This window comes from Xiphophorus couchianus, chromosome 18 (genome assembly GCF_001444195.1).
Source record: "Xiphophorus couchianus chromosome 18, X_couchianus-1.0, whole genome shotgun sequence".
Taxonomy (NCBI): domain Eukaryota; kingdom Metazoa; phylum Chordata; class Actinopteri; order Cyprinodontiformes; family Poeciliidae; genus Xiphophorus; species Xiphophorus couchianus.
In genome coordinates, this window is record NC_040245.1 from 13,335,272 (window position 1) to 13,355,744 (window position 20,473).

At 39.1% G+C, this 20,473-nt stretch overlaps 1 protein-coding gene across 7 annotated transcripts in view; it reads right to left on the minus strand.

Annotated features, from left to right (window-relative positions):
• The window catches only part of fli1 (Fli-1 proto-oncogene, ETS transcription factor), a 36,729-nt gene that overhangs the window by 7,203 nt on the left and 9,053 nt on the right, over positions 1–20,473 (minus strand). For 4 of the 7 annotated variants that reach the window (XM_028045676.1, XM_028045674.1, XM_028045677.1 and 1 more), the window contains 4 exons: positions 14,517–14,728; positions 14,127–14,281; positions 12,457–12,660; positions 5,474–5,542 (listed from right to left, as the gene is read on the minus strand). In XM_028045676.1, coding sequence (XP_027901477.1) covers positions 5,474–5,542; positions 12,457–12,660; positions 14,127–14,281; positions 14,517–14,728 — 640 coding nt within the window. Of the gene's footprint in view, positions 1–5,473; positions 5,543–12,456; positions 12,661–14,126; positions 14,282–14,516; positions 14,729–20,344; positions 20,465–20,473 lie in introns of those variants that run through there. The other 3 variants (XM_028045675.1, XM_028045679.1, XM_028045680.1) reach the window with 2 other exon arrangements.

The following is a 20,473-nucleotide window of genomic DNA, read 5'->3' on the forward strand; positions in this document are numbered from 1 at the left end:
CGAGAGGGCTTAGGTGTTTGTGGGGTAGAGACAGAGGAAGGAGAGATGAGAGGGAAGGTGAAGAAATCCCAAACGGTGAGACGCAGACAGATAATAAAGTGTATGAAAAAAAGTCATGAAAGAGAGCAAAGTAATGAAAAACCACTGAGTCAGACAAAATGTAACTCTGGAATTTGAAAAGAAAACAGCGGCAGCATAAGTAGCTACTGTCTGGTGTGGGTAGGGGGGATGCTTGGTTGTTTCACACATTCAAAAAACCGAGGGGTTCCAGAAATAATTTCTCGGTCTCATATAACACATGTAAAAAAAAATAGTCCTATTATGTTTGCATAATTCAATCTTTAAACCTATAGAGGCCCTTAACTTTACACATACTCTGCTGTGTGAAAGGTAGGGAAGTAGAAGTGAAACCGCAGAAGAAGAAAGGAGCCACATGAAATACCAAGCCCCAGTGATTGTGTGAGGGGGCAACTGTGAAAACACAAACACAAACACAAAAACACGTTTAGAGATCACCCTCATCCCCAGCCTGTACAACCCCCCACCTCCTTCTTCTGCCTTCATTTTTCCAGGCCTCGCTCTGACTGCAACTCGCGCCAGTTTCCACTCTGGTCTGGGGTGTGGTGCACGCTCCTGGGAGACTTCAACTGCTGGATCAGTTAGTCAAAACAAGACCTAAGTGCTCTACAGAGAGGAGAAGACTGAGACAGAGGGACACAGAGAGTGAAGAAGAAAGATGAGGAGAGAGATAGAGGGAGAGGAAGAAAGGGCAACCAAGCCGTGAGAGAGAGACAGTGACTGAGACAGAGAGCAAGATTAGAGTTGAGTCATGGACCGATTTTAACACTGAATTTGGGCCAGAAGGAGAGAACGACCCAGACAGGCTAAACTGTTTTAATACCCATAATACAGGTGCTTTAAAAACCATCTGTGAGGAGGCAGAGCCAGAAGAAGAGAATGACGGAAAAGCAAAGGAGTTAGCCACAATGTGAACAGAATATGTAAGCCAACTGAGGTGAAAACACTTTGAAGGACCTTTTTTTTTTTTTTTTTTTACATTGGGTCACATAAAGCTATAACTTATGTCTATCCTTCACAAAATAGTCGAAGCCCAGACTGAACTTAGATTGAAGGGATATTTTCTCAAATGGATTTAGGTCTCTCGTTCTGACCAACTTTCCTGTCCCTGTTAAACACATCATGCTCACAGCATGATGCTTCCACCGCTGTGTTTCCTCCTAAGGAGAGGGTGTTAGGTTGATGTGTAGTACTAATTTCCAAAGAGACATAATGTGATTAATTAGGATCACATATATGGTTTGAGAAAAATCTGAATTAAAAAATCATCAATCATCTATTTGTGGACTGCTGGACTGATCATTATTCTATGTAAAAATGTGTCCTTCTGAGCAGTGGATCTTTACAACTCCTCCAGAGATACCATGGGTCTTGTGGTTGCTTTGCCGCAGCTTTCTTACTCTGCTTCCCTGACCTGTCAGTTTAGGTGTATGGTCTTTTCTTGACAGGTTTGCAGTTTCTTTGTCATTTTAGAAAACTTTGTGTTGATCTATCACATAAAAACCTTACAAAATACATTAAAGTGTACTGTTATAATGTAACAAAATGTGAAAAGGTTTAAAGGATAAGGAAATCAATGCAAGGTACTGCATGAAAGCACCTACACATAATGATAATTGTGTCTTTAATCCTTAAACAGTGTCTTTACAAAACTGAATTGTGATCTTGTGGTTTTTAGAAAGCATACACTGATCTTCTTGATAAAATAAATAATAATGGAACTAAAATGTGTGCAAGAGTTGTGAAAGTGATTGACTTCTTCAGCACTTTCTATACTGTATTAACCTTTAAAAACATGCTAGAATATCCTGTCAAGACATGTAGGAAACCTAGCCACAGATATGAACACTCGTCCACAAGAAAATGGTAGACAGAGACCTTAAATACACACCCCGACACACACACACACACACACTCACAGATTCTTTCATAGCTGCTGCATTCCGTGTTTTATATGCTCTCTTTTATTCATAACATTGCCTTTTACACCGCAGAATCTGGTGCAGATTAAGGGTTGTCTCCTGCCGTATACTTGTGCTTGCTCTACCCCAAAGAGCCTGAATGGTATTTGGCTGTTCGCACAAAGTAATACGAACACTAACATCTGGCAGCGCTCGTCTGCACAGACGCTTACAACAGGTTCTGCCGAAGTAAGGCATCATTTATTGTTGAGTCACAAACTTACCAAGTTCTAACAATTTAATTTTATCTTCTTTATTTTATTTCACTGTTTTTTAAAGAATTCGCATCACAGTAACATAAATCTGTATTATGGTTCATTTCTAGATTTAAATAAAAAGGCACAAATAGGACACCAGATTATTGTTTCCTCAGTATAAAAAAAATGTTATAGGAATATGAGCTCCTTTAATGACAGAGGGTGACATATAGGCCAGGGTCTTTCCTAGCAGCTAAGGCCAGAGTCAGTGTTACAGGAGCCCATTATAGCAATCACCTCTTGTGAAAGGGAAATGCTCTCGAAGGGAGTGACCCACTCTTCCTGCCAGTCTAAATACCTGGCGTTGAGAACCAGGAAGACCAGGGTCAGGGGGTGACAGAGCAGAATCTTATCTGGCCTACCCACTGGTCTATTAGGTTGAAGCTGCGCAAGAACAAGTCCACAGCCGGGTAACTCTGACCACAGGGTCAGATAGAGAAAGAGGCAGAAGGCATTCTCTGACACTTATCAGAGCTAGTATTTCCTCTGCTCCTGCCTTGATAGGGCCCTTCATCCTGTGAGAGAGGCTATCAGTGTTATTGCAGTCCTTTCTCTCGTCTCTGGTGGTGACACTCTATAGCCGATGTAAATTCAGTTGTTTTTTTTTTGTCCTGTTTTGTTTTTTTTGCAGATATTTAGCCAGTGCCTATTCCAGTTGTGTCAGCGCAAAATAATGTTTGGAGGGCGAAGAGCCATCAAGAGGAAAGGAACGGTCATTCTGAACTGAGCTTGACTCATTCTAAAACATTTTGAAAACAGCTACAGATTAACTGTAGAATATACTGTATATATATATATATATATATATATATATATATATATATATATATATATATATATATATTTTTTTTTTTTTTTTTTTTTCAAACATAACTGTTTAAAAACCAAAGAAGTTGTTTGTTTTCCTAACCTGGTTAATGTGATGTAGAGGAAAATGAGGTTTGCATCTCTGTTATGTGAAGCAATACATACTTCAGAAGTCATTTTTATAGCAGTTCAGCCAGACATAACATTTATTATATTTGTACCTTGCTGCCTTTGGATTGGGCAAATGGTCATATTTTTTTAACAAAGGAATGTCTGTGTTTCTGCTTGCTTATTGGGTACTAATCAGATTAGCTCATCGCTAAAATGGGACTTAAAGAAAAAACAAAAAAACCTTAAAATAATTTATCTTTAACCAGGGATCGGAAAAATAAGTAGGATCAATTAGAATGTATGCGTGATTGAATTGAAATGACTTTCTCCATGCGTCTCAAGATGACATTTGTAGTGAATTGGTGCTGAACTAAATTGAACTGAATGTTCAAATGTGGAGTTGTCTGAATGCCGTCAATGACGTGTTGATAAATAAAAATCTTGCACGGAAAATAGCTTGCACAACTCAAATGTAAAAAAGGCAGGAAAAAGCAAACAGACACTCAGTTCTGAAGAACTTCAGAAAATGGAAATAGCCAACACTCCAAAGATATATGTAAAAGTTTTAATGTGGGGTTGCCCTGCGATGGACTGGCGACCTGTCCAGGGTGTACCCCACCGCTCGCCTGTTGGCTGCTGGAGATAGACACCAGCACCCCTTGCAATTCCACAAGGGATAAGTGTGTTGGATAATGGATGGATGAATGGTTTTTAATGTGGGTAAAAAAAAAGAAAAAAAAAGAAAGAAGAGCATTCGACTATCATCAGCTTGCCTGTTGCAAGCTGCAGCAGGCATAAATCTACATTTTAAGATCTATGTTGATGAAGTTGTCATGTTAGAAGCTACATGGTGATTTGAAAAGGATAAGTTGTCCTTTATATATCTTTGCAAAAGACATGCCAAGCAGTAAGTCGTGACAATGTCTCACAAACTGGATCAAACTGATCAGCAAGATATAACAAGCTGTCAACATGAATGGTATGAAGACCACTATAGAGGAATGAAACGGTATAATTCTAAAGTAATGGGGTTTGAACATATGAGATTCAATACTTACTAAAACTGGTACAAAATATCTGAGGCTTCAGTCATTTTAGACTTCAGAAATGTACTCCTTTGTTTCTGAGTTATCAGTTTACCTACATCACAAGAATTTATCTTATCTGGGGTCAGACTGATTTCTGTTGATCACATGTAAGAGGATAACTACCGACTGAACAAGTGACATTTGTGATGGGTCTCCTCCACACCCTGAAACAGCTCAGAGTTACTCTGTCAACAAGCTGTGTTCAAACACAAAATTTACCTTTTTGAAAAATCTAAAACTACTATTTAAAGGATGGGGTGGTTAATTCGCTATTTTCTCAGAAAATGATGGTGTTTATGTTATTTTCCCTCTGTTTCTGCTCTACTCCAGGTTTTGCTGTTCCATGTCACATTTATAAGAAATAAATTGCTTATTCTTAATACAACCTGAGTTATGCAAACATTGTAAATAAAGCTCATCCTCGCCAAACTGTATTTTTAAGGCTTAGATGGGTCAAAAATACAACATGTAATACACAGTCTGTCATATTACAAACTGAGTCTCTTTAACCAGTTAGTCAATTATGCACATCCACTCGTTTCCACTCCAGCTTGCTACGAGGCAGCCGTCCAGTCTCGTGTGTCATGTGCGATAAACACACATTGTTGCTTCAGCACCTGTCTGTGATGCCTGCTCCTCCAGTAAACAGCCTCACTCACAGGCCCTCCTTCGAATAATTACTGCATTTGAAGTCTGTTCGTGCCCCTTTGTTGCTGTGGAAAAAACTAATCAGCACTCTGTTCTTGCCTAGTTTGTTAATATAGCGCTATTCTATTATTCCATCTCTAAGCTTTGCTGTGTTGTCACAGCATTCAGGTAGCTGTCTTGAATAGCACAATCTGCTGGCTCGTATCACCTTAGCTACACAAAAGCTGCACCTGCCTGGAGCTTTGTCCTTTGCAATCAGCCATTGCCTACGCTTTGGTTCTGGTGAGTGGGCTGTTTTCCAAAGTGTGCAGTGCTTTGTGTTTTTGTGCTTTTATTTGCATCACTGACACTGGCAGGAAATGTCATCTGAATTCCCAAATAAAAAATTTTGACACTCTGTCTAACCCACTGAATCCATTTCTCTATAAATATCAGTCGCAAAGGACTTTCCCCTACCAAGTCACACGCACAATTAGATAACAGATCAGCATCTATGGCAATAGAATTAGAAAAACCTTCATACCTTCTTTGGCAGCCAAACGTGGTGATGCGTCAGTGTGAGATGGCGTATTGTAGGATAATGATGAGCTACCTGTAAAATGAGAAGATACACATTGAAATCGACTTATTTCACTGTGATTAACAGTTCAGATGTTTAAAATACAGGAAAAGAAACAGACACAAACATTAGTGGAGTTATAAAGAGTTTTAAAGAAAACAAAACCCTGCATTTTAGCTTCAATATATTGTTTTTAACTGGATATTTAACCATTGTGCATGGAAAAGTATGACAGAGTTGCCAGCAGGTGGCAGCAAAAAATCTCAGGTCCATTTCATACAATCTCCGTCATTTCTTGCTTTTCCTTAGAAAATAACATAAAAAGTGTCTGCATTAAGTAAATCAAATACGGCCCAGATTTGAGGTCCTTAAAAATGTAAAGAAAACCCCCTCAGAGCCTCTGAGCGTTTTCCAGTACAACTACTCCTCCTGGGAGGCAAGAGTCCTCATATGGCAGCCTATTCACTTCACCTTATGGAGCAGAACTCTGCGCCACATTCCTCCACTTACACAGGCACCCTGGGCGGCACCAAAATGCTCTCTTAATTTTAGCTGCCCCGAGGCATAAATCAGCGAGTGGAAAAACAGACCCAAAAAATCCACAGAGAAAACACAAGAGCAGTTACTGCGAAGTGAGTGCAAGCCAAAAATTAACACTGAGAAGACTGAACATGGGAAGGATACCCTTTCTGAATGGAGTGATATGAAAGGCAACCTTGAGTACAAATGGAGCTAAAATCCCAGTTGGAATGAACCGTTTTCTTGAGATGTAATGCAGGATCCTTACATAGTGTGTGCTGCTGCTGGTAAAGACGCTTGCTGCGGCAGGCTAGGAGTCTGTTTTTTTAGGGGGTGACTGCAGAGGTGAACGAGTGGGGTTCTCCACAGATGCATTTTAACCTCCTCATACCTCACCCCTCCCTGTTCTACCTACTCCATGGCACCCCCAAGGGTCTGGGTCTAGTTTAGAAAGCTGGGGGCCTTAGAACAGGGGAGCTATTGTATAGGGAAGGGTCCCTCCTCACCAATCAAACGCAGCTCCCCATACAAAAATAATTCCACACGCTCAGTGTAAGCACACCCGGGCAAATGAGCCACCAAAGCAGTGTCTTTGGAATGAGAGTATAGGAGAAAAGACGTAACAGATGGGCAGGGAGGGAAGGGAAAGGAGAAGGAAAGGAGCATTAACCCTTTTCCTACTGTGCGCCACATATGTGGGCTGACCCAGACAGGCAAACCGGCAGCATTGCAGAGAAAACCTCAAACCATCCCACAGAGAAATTCAGGACCGCCCCACAGCTGAGAGTGAGAGTGAATGAGACAGAGGGGGGAGAGACCACAGCTGACTGCTTGGTGAGGGGAAAAGTTGGCTGTGCTGCCTATTTATTTGCACTGCCTCTTCCTCTTTCAGAAAACAAACATGTCTTGGTAATCTGACAGCATGACGGGAGGACCGGACAGCCTTTGAAACCCTCACTCTCGGTTCGTGTCTTCAGTCACATCTGTTCAGAATCTGTTAGATTACATAACATCCACAAACAATTTGCTTTTCTCCCCTTTCTTTGACTGATGGGTCTTTCAAAATTGTTGCTCTCCAATTTGACACGCTCATAATGAGAATAATGTTTCTGAAATCTAATTTTGCATTGCACAGTTCCCATAGAATGCACAGTGTTTAATCTGTGATACTACATGATGCCATTATTCTAAACATGTAGTGAACATTTCCCAGTGTTGAAGCTTTTACCACCTCACACAGGGCCGATTGGCTCCAGCCATCATTTAAGCACTGAAGGACAAAACTCCATTTATACCAGCCTTAAGGTGAGAAATACATTAAATACTAAGACTATTACTCAAATATGTATAACATATTGAAAAAGTAATGATGTTCTTTTACTAGTTCAAGAAAAGCCTCTGGCAAAACCAAGATCATTATTCAATATTTTCACACACACTGCTTGCTTTTTCTGCAGCCTCATTACAAATTTGACAATAGTGTTTTCATCTCTGCTATTCTAGCTAAACTTTTTCTGCAAAAACATAGGATAAGGAGTGGATTTAAAGGGATAGTTCAGGATTTTCAAGAGAGATTCTGTTAAAGATTTATAAGCAGCTAGCACAGGACAAATACTGAGGATGATTTCCACCATCTTAAACAACTACACTCTCAAAAATGCCACAACTGCTTGTGCCTCTTTGGAAAATGCTTTTAGAAAAGAACATCCTTTCAGATCAGACTAAATAAAAGCCAGTGTTACATTCAAGAAAAAACTGTCAATTAAAATTGCAATAACATTTTCAAACAATTACTCAGACTGGAAATGATTACTTGGTTGTCAGAACATGTTTCAGGCAGGAAGATTATTAGTGGTGCACCTCCTCCTACCTTAATTTCTCATGTGAATAATTAAGGTTGAAGATGTTCTAAAAAGTCAGAAGTCTTCTTTGGTCTTGGCTCCTCTTGGAAAATCTGTTAGATTGAACTAAAGTCATTCATACTAAATGAAGGCAGCCCATAAAGCTGACACTGAAATGCCTAAACCTGCAGCTTAAAAAGTAATCTATAGGTTTCAAAAAGATTGCACATGTTAACAAAAAGAAGTGTTTACAGATTGTTTACAGCCTGCTGAGTAATAGTTATTAATTATTTATTATTTTTGTTTTTATCAGTTATCCTCAACACAGCTTACCCCCTGGTAAAAGTCAAACAATAAAGTGTTTGAAAATATAAACTCTTGGTTCTCAACTTGTGGTGCAAGTACAGCAGTTGGTACCTAGGTTTCATTTAGAAGAGTTCAGATGAAATTTTGACATCATCTACATATTTCCAATGCAAAATAACAAAAAACTGCTCAAAACAAACGTGCACTACAGAATATTTTGTGAAACTCCTGAAGAAAGTGCATAAGAAGGACATATTGGGAGCATGGTACATAACTTCTCATCATATGGTTAAACACACACTGTTAAGCTCTGAAGCAAAAAGATTATTGGACTGAAGCTAAATCACCAAATCTGTCTCCCATCCCTCCACACTGCTTCCTTTCAAATCTTTTGTTAAAGGAGGCATGTAATCCTTGAACAAGTTGGTATAGGTCTATGGTCTATACAAAACATGATTATGACATTTTGTACAAAAATTCATTCTCAGACAATGAGACTTAATTAGCTAATTTCTGACTTTTTTGAGGTCAAATTTAGTTTTGTCACTTTAAATTCAGATAAGCTGTTGATGACCACAGTTCCTAACTCAATGTTGCACTTTATGCACGTCAAAATGGCTGCAAACCGATGCCCAATTGTACGACCATTCATCTTTGACCCTGAATAACTGAAAAACCGTCAATGGCTACAGTAACAACTTTATATGACATGATATGACCAACTCGGATCATTTATGCTTTTTACATTTTGTCCTGTTAACACCGCACACTTAATTAAAACGGTACTGAAAAGAGTGTCACTTAACTGACATGAAAATAAAAATTATGCATGTCTTAAATCTTTTCTATAGAAAAAAAGAGAACACCACTAAAAACAATCTGGTGCACCAAATTGTGTAAACAGAGTGCAAGGGTAGATCATTTCATCTCAGTATGAATAATTCTGTACTGAGAAGGCCTCAGAAGTGTCAAGAGAAAGAGCATGGCTGAACTTCAAAAATATCACAACACAACCATCTACCTCTACACTCTGCAACACACACTGAACTAGCCATTGGATCAATACAAATTCACCTTTTCACCTGTGTATTTTTGCTTGTGATATTCAGTTATGATCCACTTGTATTAGTCTATGACATAAAAGCCAAAGAAAGTACATAAAAGGTGGGGAAGTAGCTTGACAAAATGTGAGAAAGTTATTAATACTCGGAAGACAAAGAATAATTTAAAGCAAAGATTGTTTATATCAGCATTCAAACAACTAGGTTTAAGACGAAATACTGTGGATAACCCACCTCACCACTCCATTCCTCTGAAGGCCATCAGCATATGCTCCACATCCATTTATGCTAATGCTAATGCATATTAATTCCTGAGCTCCAGGAGGCAAGCGAGTAGCCACAGACTGCTTTGTTATGGTGGCTGACAGCAGACAGCTAACAGTACAGGGCTCGCAGCCAGGCTGCTGAACCCCTCCACAACAGTGATAATCTGCCAATAGAAAGAACTAATGCAAGGGGAGCTCAATAAAATTGTTGTGAGGGAGACATTGTGGAGAGAGAGAGTGAACTCTCCAGACCTCCTTTTTCCCTACTCAGCCTGCGAGCCCAGATGTTTATGGTCTGTATAAACTATTGAGGGCTTGAGAATGTCCCCCCGCCACCCCACTCTGAAGTGAACAGCAGCAGCGGTGCAAGAAGCCCAGACTTATCACTCTCCCTCTCCCTCTGCTTCTCAGTCTTGACTCCCTCGCTGTAAATCCATCCAGGCACACAAGCAAAGGCGACAGCTGGGAAACAGAACTATTGCTACTCTTCACTGGCTTTCATTCACAGCCATTTCAAACCATTTCCATGCACTGGAAATACTCTTTTTTTTCCAGTTCTGCCATATAACTTTCTCATGCTTAAAACCTGCTGTTGTTTTTCATACCAGTTAACTGTCATGGAGCTGCGCATTCATTTAGTGTTTGCTTTGATGAATTACAACTGATCAATTTGCAGTTTTCTTGCTATTAGTCCCATCTGGCTTCTCCTCTCCCATTCCACCCCTGCTCTCTTCTTGTCAGAAGATCCAGTCTCTTGCTGTCTGAGGTTTACTGCTCTGCTCCGCTTCCAGCACATGTGGTATCAAACCGACCTACATGGGTGCGATAAAGCAAACAGTCCACGGTCCCTCCCTGACAGACTAATTTGAACAAATTCTCAAATTGCACTCAAAATTGAAAGCACATTGGGGGTGTGGGCGGCCGTCCCATATAAAAATCCAAATAAGTAACTAAGAATGAGGCCAAAATAATATTCAGCCAACTAGCCTTGTTTGTTGTCAGCAGCTGGGTACCCAGACAGATGTTCGACTCGTGCCCGTGGTCAAATCAGCGTGGGCGTTTGAATGTTCCTGCTCATGACGTGGCAGGAATGTTTTGTTATGCTATAGGGTGGAGAGATTTCTTCTCTGTATTTTTGCCAAGAGTCCTAATGACTGAGAGGAATGCTAATCAGACGTTCAAAAAAAATTAACCAAATGCACACACGGTACAGACAGATGTTTATGAAATTATGATGATTACAGCAACATCAATTTTTTGAGAGGATTGGGGCTAATATTTGAGAGTAGTAAATTTGGAACAAGCTTGACATACATGACCTATAATCACTAATATTTCCAGGATTTGGCTTTGTTCTCCCCTTTTCTTTCCCCTTTTTTCATCTTTTGGAATCTTGCCTGAGCTCAAGTGCTCATGACTCAACCCAGAGGTCTATTTTGTGGACAAGGCTCAGTTATGATATTGTTTGCCTATGCTGTGAGGGGAGAAATGAGAATTACTTAAGTATCTAAATCAGAGTCTTTGTCTTGTTTTGGGTTTTGTAAAACATTAATTCACTAATATGCTTCCTTTTCCCCTTAGGCCCCTAGTGTTAAGAATATAAACAGTTTTTCTATCTCCAAAACGGGTCTTTCAGTCCTCACTTAGAAGAATTCATCATTTTGACTTGTGGGAAGGATCCAAGGTAATTTTCAACTGGAAAGTGAGCAGGAACCCCAAGACATCCCTTCTGTCTCCAAAACACACAAAGTTTAAATAAAAAAAGAGCAATGATGGGCAGGGTTGCAATGCAGGAATCCAAAGCTGGTGTCTAAATCCTGCAGCCAGTGGCGATTATGAAAACTGCTTTGCAGAGTGTGCCCAGTAGTGGTCAGACAGATCCACCCGCTACAGTGCCTCACAATGAGTCCGTTATACCGATGTTAGCCATCTCTCCTTCTCTCTCTCCCCAGATGCGCTACATAGAGAAAACCATTGACACCCAAAAAATACAGTTCCCATTACGTCACATCAAGGTCCATCGCAATTTTAGACGAGAAATTTTAAATATAGTGGAGCTAGCAGTCACTCCACCCAATGTGCTGTCATGATATTTTGCAACAGCAGCAGAAAAAAAACTCACACTGTCCAGAGCAACAGAATCCAAATTTTTGAGCTACAAACTAATGTGTATTCAGACCACAGCCACACCAGATGTTACATCTTATATCAAAACGTCATTTGCATATAGCCTCAGAAAACTGACTCTGACTTCCAATGAAACATATGAAGCTGGATTACAACAAAGCACTCTTCAAAAGTAAGAGGCTCATATTTATTTGCCCCCACTGAAAATTGCAGATCAACGTTCTTTGCTGTGCTTAGCATACAGGCCGAACTGCCTTCCTGAGGCAATGCACCTGGGCTTCATCTTTTTTGTTGGACAATGTGGAATAAAGGCACTGCAAAGTGTAGCGAGGGGGATGTAGTTGATGGTTATCTTCGAGAGGGGAAAGAAACCCGTCTTGGTTTCCACATTTCTGCTACAGATGGAGCACCATTATGGAGAAATGAGTTCCAGCTAAAGCAATTCTGTTGTTTATTGTTGGTATAGTTCAGTGGCTAAATAATATCTATCATTTGCTCTCTCAGGCTTGACTTCTAAAAGAAAAACTTATTTTTTTCATTCTCAATTTTTGTCTAATTGATGAGGAAAAAATATGAATGAAAAGAAACCATTCACTTAATGATTTCATTTTCTGGCAAAAACAGATACCAGTCCATGAATAGCCTTATGCACATAGAAGAGTTCAAAGTTTTTCTAACTGTTTCCAAGTACTTCTTTATCCATCTACCAAACAGGAATATTTTTTCCAGTGAGCATGTTATACTTCACTCTCCCATATTCCTGTTGATTCTTTTTTTGTTCTGTTTCTTTTTTTACTTTTTACACAAAGATTACAAAGCACACTTACTTTCCCTGAGGTAATTGAGATGAGACAGAAGCACTTCTGCATTGTACAGGGTGGTAAGTCTGAGGAAGTCGTCTTTGCTCATCTTGCAGAGCTCTTTGCCGTCTGTGTTTTGAAACATTGATGTGTCAATTTCTAGCAGTCCATACTCCTTGATGGCCCACTCCAGCCACTGCCGCACATGGTCCTGAGACCACAGTGATGGGTCTGAGGAAAGACGACAGGAGAGAGTGGAAGTTTATTGACTGAAGTGCTTAGAGATAAACACACAAATAAGAGAATCATAAAAGTTTTAAACCGAGATGTTTTGAAACATCAGGTTACTTTGTTCCTGCTTAGTGACTCCAGACCAGAAGGGGGCTCCCAAGAGCACAGTATTATGTATCAGAATTTACTTTGTCACAAACCCTATACTATTATTGGTCATTTTGGCCCTTTTCCAATTCTTAACCCTATTTTGTACCCATGTTTTTGCATTTCTTTTTCTTCTAACCTTAATTTTTTCCCATAAAAAAACATGCCATGCAAATGTACAAAAAATCACATATCCGCAAAAGTACCTTATGTACTTTTTTGTATATTTCAGTATTTCCAAAAAGACTGAAATAAATTGTCTTAAAAATACACATATCTCATGCATAGTTAAACTTAATTCAACTATGAAAGAAACCAGCATTAGTTTCTGAAATGGTTGTATGATACATTATTGTAATTGTTTCTTGTACCCATTTGTCAGTTCAGTAGTATGAAAGAGGACTAATCAAATTAACTATGAGTAACCTCCTGTAGATATTACATATTGGAGTCACATACCCATTATGTGACGTAAAGTAGAATTTTAGTAGATACATTGAAAGAAAAGAAAATAAACAATATGTGGCAGGCACAAGAGATATAAGATGATTTATATATTTTGTGCCTGAAGATATAAGGCATGAAATGGACATAGTTATAAAAGTATGACACTTGCAGTTTAAATTAATCAATAAATCATTTAAATCTTTTTAGGAATGATAGGTGCAGTATGCATAAAAACACAAAAGAAAATACTCTTTGATAAAGAAATAATTTAGTGATTCTGCGGTAATACTTTCTGCTGCTTCTGTTAAAGTTATTACACATTCATTCAAATAATTATCATTGACTGAATGATTATTACCTGCAAGCATTTCTAATAACAACCAGTTAAAACTGTTTCTTTTTTTACCAGTTCTATTGAGTGTGTATTGGACACTACAATGTTGATCAAATACAATTCAGCCTTACAATTTTCAGCTTCTAAAACACTTTATTCTAAGTATTATAGTGCAAATTGACTGATGTGGTGTTTTGTAATAAATTAAGATAAATTTGTTGATGGCTCAAATAGCATGTCTTGAATGTTTAACACACAAAAGTGTTCACTTAAGGGAGTAGGTTCTGAAAAACCTCTTACACATATAATTTACCATGTTCCTTTCAATTATGTTAAATCAATCCCCAACCTTAACACAATAACCAAACACCTGGAAATGAAACCATTTTATTCAGAATTGTTCTTTTAAAAAGTACTGAAAAGTAATTTGACTAATAAATATATTCCTGCATAAAATTATCCACATTCACCATGATGACATAAATAATGATTAAACAAACCCCTAGCCCATAAGCTATAAAGCATCCCCTTTGCCTACCTGCAGGTACAATGACTCTCCGCTCATTGGTGGTCATGTTGGGGGGAGGAGCATTCTTCTCGTCCATATAGCTCCCATAGGTCATCTGAGATGTGTCATTAGCCCCGACCAGCTTATTACATTTACCCACACTGCAGTCCACGGGAGACTCCCTGCTGCACAAAAACAAATCAGACTTGGACCTGTTGAAACACTATCAGCAGAAATGTTGGGTGTTGAGTTCTTTTCTAGCAATTGAATTTGGCACCAAACATTAAAAGTCTAAGCTTCCCCGTTCAAATATATCAGACTTTAAAAGCTGTAAAATGATAACAGTAGAAGTTCAGATGTCTCTGATTCTTAATGAAAAAAAAGAGATATCAGAGGGACAGTAAGTCGTTGTATTCATACCTGGATCCGTTCATGTGCTCATATTCTCTCTTGACGTTGACCCGCACAGGCTGGTTGATCCACTCCTGCTGTGGGGGTAAAGGGTTGATTTTGTGGGTCTGGCTGTAGTCCTGTGTGCCAGATGCAGTCATGTCTGTTTTGGGGAGAGGGGCAGCAGCAGCGTATGGAGGCTCAAATAAGGACTGGTCTTCACTCACCACTGATAGCGCCTCCTGTCAATGTGGGCAAACAAAAAGTTTTACTTAACTTGCTTTTCACATATAAGAAATTTTTTTTTTTTCATATGACAGCAACAGAATCAGAATTTATTTTTTGTTTTGGTTTAAAGATAGGTGATCCTCCCAATAATAAAAACAATAATCAATTCAACTCAGATGACCCGTTTTGAAGTAAAAAGAAAAAAGTAAAGAGATCAACTGGCAATCAAAACTGACAGACTTCTACTTTAATCGGCCCTAATCTTTGAAAACCTGGTCAGAATCTCAAGTGTCTGTTTCATTTCTTGACAGGTAAACTAACCATAGACACAAACAGCCTCAAAAGTCATCATCTTGAAAGAGGTAACAGATGAACATGTACCTCTTTAACATATACATAAGAAGGTAGAAGTAGCATCTCAATTATATGATCTCAATTATATTCCCAATAGCTAGCAAAAAAGGGTCAAGCCCCTTCCCTGCAACATGTGAAGTTAAATTTCCAATCTCCTGTGTATTTTTGTTTACACCAATTATGTGCACTTATGAGTCATATCACAGTCTGGGATCCTCTGTAGTTTGTGTATACAGTTCATGTAGGGCTGTAGCTTCCTGTTGATGTTAAGATCACTTCAATCATGCTCACAAAGCTGTTAGATAAGATGCTACAGAACTCTTGGTCCACTCAGATTATAATTTGACAAGTAGAGTGAGTATTAATTAGCAAATGCTTTTAGCTAAAACTAAAATTTAAAAAAGTGTTCTACTCTAACCTAACTCCCCATGATTCCTTACATGTAAATTGGTATCAGAGGTCTATTTTCCAGATTAATGTGGACATCCATATCCCCTGTTGAGCCAGACTGTGTGCATCATGTCTGAGGTTTGGGCTTCCCTCCACAGCTGAAAACTCAACAGAAGCAGGGGGGGTCACAGCTAAACTGACCCCTGTGCTTCGGCGCTGCTGGAGCAATGTCAGTTTATTAAAGAAAACAAACGCAGAAACTCGCTGAAAATCACATAGCAGGCCAAGATATTGTGTGGTTTAGACACGCTCCTTGCGTAATGTCTTAAAAGCAAAGCTTATGCTGTGCAGTTGATGGGTTTGACTTCAAATGTCATTGTTTTAAAAAGTCATGAAATTTCATCATCACTGATTAGTGCCTAATAATGATTTATTCACATTATTTTTAGAAGAGTAAACAAAAAAAAAACAATAAAGAAAAATATTAAGTGAAATCATAACAATATGGCTCTGAGGATTAGGCTTGGTTCTGATGCACATCTGGATTTGATCGGATCTGATGGCACAGTAGAGACGGAGACGTGTCTGATCTCAGAGGACTGACTTTTTTTCATTCCAGCATGCCACATAGTTGCTTCAGGGAGAAAGATGTGACTTGAAATTCATTAATTCATAGATCCACCATGCAGCCATTCCATTCTCTAGAATGTTTATGAAAGCAAAGTCATGATCACAAGTTTCTGGATTTTCCTCTTTCAATGCATGTGTTTACTTGTTCCTCAACAGAAAGTACAGTACTTTGTTTCTCAGTTTGCTTTTTATTATGCACAGTAGGTACATTTGTACAGTAATGCACACACATATTAGTTTGCATTCCTTTTTCGGTAGTAGCAGCTAACTCAATTAAACATGCTATAGTTGAAACAAATATTTAACAACTTATAAGATGTGATCTAGGTTCTGAGCAATTGTGAAATCTCAAACATTACAGATTCTGGATGTTACTGTTAACGTTGGCGATTCAATGCTGACTTTTCATGAACGTGATCTTTTTATAACTTTCTTTTATGGGAAAAGGTAAGCTTGTTGGGTTATGCCAAACAAAAATAAAATTGAATGTCTTTTACACCATAGTCTTTCGGGTTAATTAGCAGTTTTTAAAAAGCTGAAATATATGTAACCACTTGAACAATTAGTTTATTCTCTGATTTCATCTGAGAATCCATCATTGTCTGAATTTAGACAGCAAGACAAATTATCTGAGCAGAACACAGCCGCTAGTCTGCAGATGATAAGGGCAAAACAGTCAGGGAATGTCTTATAACAGCTTGATAAGAGCTTTGCAAACTATTTTGACTATTGCACGTTATATTTACACTGACATATCAGTTGCCACAATTGGAGCCATGATTGGCAAGTGGTTTGTGTTCATCAAGATTGCAGCAGGTTTTTTTTTATTTCTTTGAAATAGAAACAACCCCATGTAACTGTAGAAAACTGACAAAACAGCACTATTCTGATTACTCCAGTATCTCTAAGGAACACACACCAGCTACTTGTAAAATCTAGAGGCAGTTGCACCTTTTTTTCTGTTTGCTCTACACCATCAGACTATAATTTATGAAATGTGTCATTTGGGTGAGCCTTAAAAAAGAGTGACTTGGGCACTGGCCTGGGGTCCTGAGGTTTGAGGGTCCTTGAAGAAAATGTCATATCATTGTGAGGTGTTTTCATTTGTTGTATTTGTAGAAATCCAATACCCAACTATTTAAAAATGATATCAAAGCCCAAACTCTAACCAAACCCTGCACTTTAGAGATAACAGCAACTTTTAAGCACCTGCTCAATTACTTTTTTACAGCATGTATTTCAGTGACATTTTGTACCTACAAATTAACATTCCATCCCTTCCTAATTCCTCTACTTGTAAACAAACAATATCAAATCCATTGATTTAAAGCTCTGCATGTCAATTCCTTTCTGATTTTAGTCAACTTTTTTTATAAATTATAAAATAAATAGAAATAAAATGTTTAATGTGATTTTATTTTCTTCTCCAGCGGTCATTTACAGATAAATGATGTGGGAAAACGGCATCATTTTGTATCTATAAAGGCTGACTACAATCACGATGATCATTTTAAAAAGACTCCATGTTTTTTTTTTGTTCATGCACATCATATAAACATGAGCAAGAGTCAAGTCTACATACAATCGAGGTTTAGAGGTAAATATATTGACTACTTTTGGAATGAGAATGTTTATCTTTTATATATCTATCCATCCATCCATCCATCCATCCATTATCATACACGCTTATCCCTAGCGGGGTTGCGAGGGGTGTTGGTGCCCATCTCCAGTGCTCAACAGGCGAGAGGCGGGGCACAACCTAGACAGATCGCCAGGGTTAAATAAGTCACGAGTCACGAGTGCAATTTCCAACCAAGAACTACAACAGACTCAAACGGTGACAGCAACTTTGCACCTTCATAGCTACCTTACTGAATTGCTATTTTAACAGAGAGATGATTCAGTGCAGACAAGATGTTGCTGAAGAAACTTTTTGTAAGACAAAATCTACAAGAATGACAGCAAAAGAAAGTCACAAACAGATCCTCAACTACATACATGCAGTCATAGTGCAAATTCAATTCTGCAGTCATAAAGCACAGCTGGATTATTAAAGCAGTATGCATGGAAATTGAGAGATTGTGACTTTAATCCCAGCGCATCACTCCAAAGACAGAATGTCCAATAACATTTATTTTGCTATTTGAAGCTGTTCAGGCTGTATCTTTGTTTAGCCTAAAAAATTATGCTGAAACTAGACTTTTTGGAATTATAGGTCTCATCCAGATTTAGCACAACCCTATCACCTTTCAACCAGATACAGAGATCTTTAGATATATTTTCCCCTTTCACAGTTTCACGTTGTTTAGAATGAGTGCACCAATATCTATTAAATTAAAATTAGTTCAGGATTGCATTGTAATGCTTCCCAGTCTCAGCTAAAACATGTAAATGTCTACAATCCCAGCTTGGACCTCTATTCCAAGTTTTAGCTTCAAAGTAAAGGGATAATAATTTAGATATTGCATAGATATATTTTCAAACAAAAAATGTTAACTACCAATCTATTCTTTCACATAAAACAAACTTGTCACCAAAACAGACTGTAGCCACAGAGCCATCACCGTCCCAAAATCAGGCTGTGTGTGACAGCTTTAAGAATACATGGCCTTCTCCCACATATGTTTTGATTCTTCTCCAATAGATATTACTATAACAAATATTGCCATAATCACACAGGTAGCATTAACCTTCAGAATATATTTTTTTCTTTTGGTGGGGTTGGGGGGGGGGGGGGGGGGGGGGCGAAGTAAGGGGGTTGTTTTTGTAGGGTGTTCCCCAGACAAAGATTGGGAAAAAACAGCAAATAAATCACTGCAGCTCATAATCAAGTCCCATCATAAGCATTGTGTAAGACTGTGACACCTGCTGGGAGCCACCTTGGTTCTGTTTACACCAGCCAAGTCAGTCTGGCCCGGGTTGCAGCTGGTCCTAAATACGTCAAGACTAGATAGTGTATGCAATAGCTTCACATCCAGAATACACTTGTATCTGTTTGCTGTTCACACACACACACACACACACACACACACACACACACAAGCACATAAACATGAAGTGAACCTAACAGGAGCCACCCAGAGGGTGTGGGGGGGGGGCATTCCTGTCCTTTGTTTAAGGAGGAAGAGGAAACCTGTCAGGAAAAGATTGTGTAGAGCAGGAAACTCTCATGGCTAGAGAGTCCTTCCTTTCTTTTTTTTTGTGAACATGAATGTACAAGTTCATCTATACCCAGGGATGCAATTATAATTGCATTTGCTATTGGAACTTCTTGTTTTGTTAAAAAAGATCCGAGTTGACAAAAATTCCATGCTTTTGCACCAAGGCCATTCATCCATGGCACATCACAAACCTGTGAGCAATAAATGATGGAATTCCATGCCTATTTTTCTCCTCTCTTTCTTTTCCCAGAAAAATCACACCACACCCAATGACCACAAACGAGCTACTTTAAATTTCCAAGAATTAAAAAAAGAACAAGTAACATCTCTCAGACACAACAGGAGTAAATAAGCTCTGTAGCCTGAATGTGTCTAACTGGGGACAAGCGGGGCTTTAACATCTGGACTGGAGGCTGTAGCCATAATGCATCTGGAATTCCAGTCTCAGGGAACCAGTAGCCAAGTGGTGTTAATGCAGACCAGCGCTCTGCCACTAACAGCATACCGTTTCAAAATAAGTTGTGCAACTATTTAAAGAGCAAGCCAAGGTATCATTGTGAAGCGTTGCGGTTTCGAGTGTTGCAAACTGCATGGGCAGTTACCAAATGACAGCTTTCCTTTGCAGCTTGACAAAACTCTCTGTGTCCGGCAGCGGGGAGACGCGGAGTTTCAGCAACGATCGAAATCCGCAAAGAGACGCAGATGCAGACTTTCCGATTCCCAGATACCAGCCAGGTACCATCACAGCTCCGTTAACACGCGGACATGATCCTCAGGACTGAGCCGGGGCGACGTGCCCACACCGCTGTTGCGCAGCTCAACATCATCGTGTCCAGCCGCTACATCCAGTAATCTCTTCAACTAAATGCTTGAACTCGCAGATATACACCACATAAACGACTCTAGAGTGTGTTTCTAGTCTGAATCGAGCAATAATTCCTTAGTGGCTTCCCCAGACGTGCGTAATGATGCGCCCGGTCCCCCGAAAAATCCACAACGTGATTCAGATCTGAATCCACTAAGCGTGTATCCTCGAAAGCCTTTATTGTGAAAAGGGAGAAAATGCTTTAGAATAAAGAAGAAAAGAAGAGAAACCTTGGTTAAAGGAAAAAATCTCTCATCGTCGTCGGATTGGAGGTTCCAGCTCACAGACCGAGACAGAGGATCGTTTCAATCCGCTGCTTTAAAAAAAGGAGGCGCAACTCCGCAAAAAACTGTCTCCCC